The sequence below is a fragment of the Colobus angolensis genome, unplaced genomic scaffold (assembly GCF_000951035.1).
Source record: "Colobus angolensis palliatus isolate OR3802 unplaced genomic scaffold, Cang.pa_1.0 Scaffold61, whole genome shotgun sequence".
Classification (NCBI taxonomy): Eukaryota; Metazoa; Chordata; class Mammalia; order Primates; family Cercopithecidae; genus Colobus; species Colobus angolensis.
Genome location: NW_012119710.1, coordinates 4871999 through 4877517, shown reverse-complemented (window position 1 = coordinate 4877517; position 5519 = coordinate 4871999). Strand labels below are relative to the sequence as shown.

The 5519-nt window shown below is 43.5% G+C and overlaps 1 protein-coding gene across 1 annotated transcript in view; it reads left to right on the top strand.

The window, feature by feature from the left end:
* AGBL2 (ATP/GTP binding protein-like 2) overlaps nt 1-5519 on the top strand; it is a 68101-nt gene that overhangs the window by 6894 nt on the left and 55688 nt on the right. Inside the window, 3 exon segments of the mRNA XM_011963560.1 lie at nt 292-345; nt 560-676; nt 1478-1663. Of these exon segments, the coding sequence (XP_011818950.1) occupies nt 292-345; nt 560-676; nt 1478-1663 (357 nt within the window).

Sequence of the window (5519 nt, the reverse complement as noted above, 5' to 3'; positions counted from 1 at the left end):
GTCAGGTAGTCCGCCCACTTCGGCCTCCCAAAGTGCTTGGATTACAGGTGTAAGCTACCGTGCCCAGCCTGCTTTATATTTCTTTAGTTATGAGTGACATTGTGCAGCTTTACTGTCTTTTCAAATGTTTATTTTCTTTTATTTCCCCAATTAAAGTATGGGAGAAAGATTTAGCTAGAAATGCAGGGGTCCCAAGTGGGCACAGGAAATGAGAAGAGATGGGGATAGTGAACGGAAGAAAAGAAGACAACGATCCCTGAGACAAACGGGGCCTCCTCTTCCTCTTTCTAGGGCCTACCAGTTTATCTTCAGCTGTGCACAGACAAATAGAAGCCATCAACAGAGGTATTTCATGTCCTTCCAGACCAGAAAATTCAAGCTCCTTTTTTGGACTATATCTTCATCACTTGCTGTTCCCACCAAACCTGAGAATTACCAGACAGGAATGGGATTCATGCCTGATGAGCACTGAAGGACCTTCCGCCTTTAGTTCCCCCTTTCATTTCCATTTTTTTCTTTTTTCCTCATTCCCTTTCTTTTTTTTTTCTTTTGGACACAGACTTTCACTCTTGTCTCCAGGGCTGGATGCAGTGGTGCGGCCTCAGCTCACTGCAACCTCCGCCTCCCAGGTTCAAAGATTCTCCTGCCTCAGCCTTCTGAGTAGCTGGGATTACAGGCATGTGCCACCACACCCAGCTAATTTTTGTATTTTCAGTAGAGATAGGATTTCACCATGTTGGCCAGGCTGGTCTCGAACTCCTCAACTCAGGTGATCCACCCGCCTCGGCCTCCCAAAGTTCAAAGTTTTGGGATTACAGGCATGAGCCACCACGCCCGGCCCCTCCTTTCTTTTTTACCTTCCTGAAAGCCTGTCTTTTCTTCCCTTTTTTTCTGATTCTTTCTTTCCCAAGAGCTCTTCTTCCTGTCTTCTGCCCCATCTCACGCTTTATCTCACCTTCCTCTTTCCATCTTCTTTATGTCTCTCTTTCCTTTGTATGGTAATATTATGGCCCTGAAATTTTATTTGTAGGTTATTTCACTATAGTTGGTAAAAAAGAAGAAAAAAAGAATAAAGTTGTATGTACTTTTTTCTAAAATGGCAATGGATATATTGAAATTCCCTCTCTTGCCACTAGCTAAACAAAAATAATAAAGCACATTAAGTAAATTCTTATTCATTGTAACCAACTGTTGAAATGTCTTGGACCATTAAATTTAATTTAAAAAAAAAAGTTTTTTATTTACCCTGAAGTTTTATATTTGAACATTTAATAGACTGTGCAGAATTTTAACATTTTTAAATTTTGAGCCTGTTATTCTGGACTAAATCTTCTTGAAGGAGAAACATGTCAAATAATCATGTATCTGTGCTAATATTTTAATATAATGCCTAAAATAGTTTAATTGTTATAGATGAGCAGTAAAGTTCCCAAGGAGGAAAAGGAAGATGTTCACTTCCTCTCTTTCCCTTTGGCAGATTCACGTATGCTGAGTTTACCACATCTTAGGAGCAGACAGCTTCTTTATGATGAGTTGGATGAAGTAAATCCACGTCTTCGAGAACCCCAAGAGCTCTTTTCCATTTTGTCTACCAAGAGGGCACTGCCGGCTCCAAGATGGCCAATCGAATGTGAGGTCATCAAGGAAAACATTCATCATATTGGTAATATGACTTATGTGAAGTGGTCTTGCTAGTCTATTCTGCCTGACTTTTTTTTGTTTGGTTGCTTTGTTTTCTTTTGTTTTGAGAAGTCTCACTCTATCGCCCAGGCTGGAGTGCAGTGGCGCAATCTCGGCTCACTGCAACCTCCGCCTCCCGGGTTCAAGTGATTCTCCTCACTCAGCCTCCTGAGTAGCTGGGATTACAGGTGCGCACCACCACTCCCAGCTAATTTTGCATTTTTAAGTAGAGACAGGGTTTCACCATGTGGGCAAGGCTAGTCTCGAACTCCTCACCTCGTGATCTGCCCGCCTTGGCCTCCCAAAGTGCTGGGATTACAGGCATAAGCCACCAAACCTGGCCTTCTGCCTGACTTTATTACAAGACCTGAGAATGTTAAGTCCTATGTGCTTAAGTATAAGGCAGGACAGAGTCAACATTTGTTTGTTTGTTTGTTTGTATATTTATTGAGACAGAGTCTCACTCTGTCACCCAGGCTGGAGTGCAGTGGCTTGATCTCCACTCACAGCAGCCCCCACCTCCCAGGTTCAAGCAATTCTCCTGCCTCAGCCCCCCAAGTAGCTGGGATTACAGGTTCCCGGCCACCATGCCTGGCTAGTTTTTTGTTGTTGTTGTTGTTGTTTGTTTGTTTGTCTGTTTGTTTTTTTGAGACTGACTTTTGCTCTTGATGCCCAGACTGGAATGCAATGGCATGAGCTCAGCTCACTGCAAACTCTGCCTCCTGGGTTCAAATGATTATCCCGCCTCAGCCTCATGAGTAGCTGGGATTACAGGCGTGTGCCACCATGCCCAGCTAATTTTTTATTTTTAGTAGAAACGGGGTTTCTCCATGTTGGTCAGGCTGTTCTCGAACTCCTAACCTCAGGTGATCTACCTGCCTCGGCTTCCCAAAGTGCTGGGATTACAGATTTGAGCCACTGCACCCGGCTAGTTTTTGTGTTTTTATTAGAGTCAGGGTTTCTCCATGTTGGCCAGGCTGGTCTCAAACTCCTGACCCTAAGTGATCCACCCACCTTGGCCTCCCAAAGTGCTGGGATTACAGGCATGAGTCTCTACACCAGGCCTAGAGTCAACATTTGTTAACTCACCCTGAAACAATTAAACTGTGAGAAACTGATATAAACTCACCAATATCAAGTTATACTAATGTGTAAACTAGAATGCTTCTGAGTTTTTCAGAATGGGAGGATACCTTCCTAGAAGACAAAATATATAAATACTGAAATCTGTTTTCTAGATAAACCTGTTTCAGTGGTTTTTTTTCTTTTCTTTTTCTTTTTTTGGAGGGAGGACATAGCATCTTATCTAAAAATACAGAGGTGCTACCCTGTCTCAGTATTAATGTATTTGGTTGTGTGGTATTTTTACCAGTCTTGGTATAATTGAAGACTACATATACCACAACATAGTTTTTACTGTTTTTAATTATATTTTGAGTGTATTGGAGTTTTCTTGTTGGAATGGTAGAGACTTTTTTTGACATTATGGGTCATACCTGTGAGCTCTTGGAGCAAGCACAATCTTCTTCATGCATTTTATGGATTAAGCATTTATGGAAGTGGGTTGCATTAGAAAGTGGGGACTTCTCTAATTACCAGAACAAGTCTAGCAAACATCATGTATGTCTCTGCTTTATACTACTGGATAAAAAACTGGATATTCCTCTTTTTTTTTTTTTTTTTGAGATGGAGTCTTGCTCTGTCGCCCAGGCTAGAGTGCAACGGCTCCAACTTGGCTCACTACAACCTCTGCCTCCCTGGTTCAAGCAATTCTCCTGCCTCAGCCTCTGAAGTAGCTGGGATTACAGGCACACACCACCATTCCTGGCTAATTTTTGTATTTTTAGTAGAGACGGGGTTTCACCGTCTTGACCAGGGTGGTCTCGAACTCCTGACCTCGTGATCCACTCGCCTCAGCCTCCCAAAGTGCTGGGATTACAGGTGTGAGCCACCACACCCAGCTAGATGTTCCTCATTTTCTGTCTCCTTGCTTTATAATATTCATTCATATGTGTTGTCATATGCTAAGTACAGTGCTTGGTGCTAGAGATAATAGTGATGAACAAAGTGGAGAGTTCATGGACCCAGAGTTCATGAACTAGTGAGGAAGTTAAACATTTTACCAGACAATTGCATAGTGCTTAGTCCCCCTAAGCATACCTAACCCAGCTTAGAGATCAGCATAAGTTTTCAAAAGGAGTTGACATCTAAGCTGAGATCTAAAGGATGAGTTTGAAATGATCCAATTAAGAGGGTCAAAGAAAAGTATTTCAGTTGGAAGAAACAGAAAAAGAGCATGGCATGCTTGGACAACCATAGAACATTGAGGATTAAAAAGAGATGAGTCTGAAAATATAGGGAAAAAATAAAAGTGGAGTTTATTTTACTTTATATTTTATTTTAATTTAATATTTTATTTTTGAGACAGGGTCCTGTTCTGTCACTCAGGCTGGAGTGCAGTGGTGTGATCACAGCTCACTGCAGCCTTGAACTCCTGGCCACAAGCCATTCTCCCACCTCAGCCTCCTGAGTAGCTAGGACTATAGGCGTGCACCACCATGCCTGGCTAATTTTTTTTCTTTTTCTTTTTTTTTTTGAGAACAGAGTCTCTATTGCCCAGGCTGGAGTGCAGTGGCATGATTTTGGCTCACTGCAACCTCCGCCTCCTGGGTTCAAGTGCTTCTCATGCCACAGCCTCCCAAGTAGCTGGGATTACAGGCACATGCCACCACACCCTGCTCATTTTTTATATTTTTGGTAGAGACAGGGTTTCACCATGTTGGCCAGGCTGGTCTCGAACTCCTGACCTCAAGCGATCCACCTGCCTCGGCCTCCCAAAGTGCTGGGATTATAGGTGTGAACCACCGCGCCTGGCCGCCTGGCTAATTTTTAAAAAGCTTTTTTGTAGAGACATGTGGTCTCACTATGTTGCCCAGGCTATTCCCAAATTCCTGGCCTCAAAGGATCCTCCTGGCCTCCTAAAGTTCTGAGATTACAGGTGTGAGCTGCCACCCCCAGCAAGGAAACTGGAATTTAATAACCAAGTTAATGCTGTGATAATTCACTAAACTACAAGATCTTTTTTTTTTCTTTTTTGAGATGGAGTCTTGCTCCATTGCCCGGGCTGGAGAGCAATGGCGCAATCTCGGCTCCCTGCAACCTCCGCCTCCCAGGTTCAAATGATTCTCCTGCCTCAGCCTCCTGAGTAGCTGGGATTACAGGCGTGCACTACCATGCCTGACTAATTTTTGTATTTTTTATTAGTAGAGACGGGGTTTCACCATGTTGGTCAGGCTGGTCTCAAACTCCTGACCTCATGATCCGCCTGCCTCGGCCTCCCAAAGTGCTGGGATTACAGGCGTGTGCCACCGCACCCGGCCAACTACAAGATCTTTTATAAAGCAACTTTTTAAAAAATTTTTCAAAGAAACTTATTAACAAGCACCTTATTGTTTAAACTAAATTGTATTAATAAGCACCTTATTGGTTGTTGTTGTTTTTGAGATGGAGTCGCACTCTGTTACCCAGGCTAGAGTAGAGTGGCACCGTGTCAGTTCACTGCAACCTCTGTCTCCTGGGTTCAGGCAATTCTCCTGCCTCAGCCTCCTGAGTAGCTGGGATTGCAGGTGCCCACCACCAAGCTTGACTAATTTTTGTTTTGTTTTTTTTGTTTGTTTGTTTTTGTTTTTTTTTTGAGACAGAGTCTCATTCTGTCACCCAGGCTGGAGTGCAGTGGCGCGATCTCTACTCACTGCAAGCTCCACCCCCCGGGTTCATGCCATTCTCCTGCCTCAGCCTCCCATGCAGCTGGGACTACAGGCACCCGCCACCACACCTGG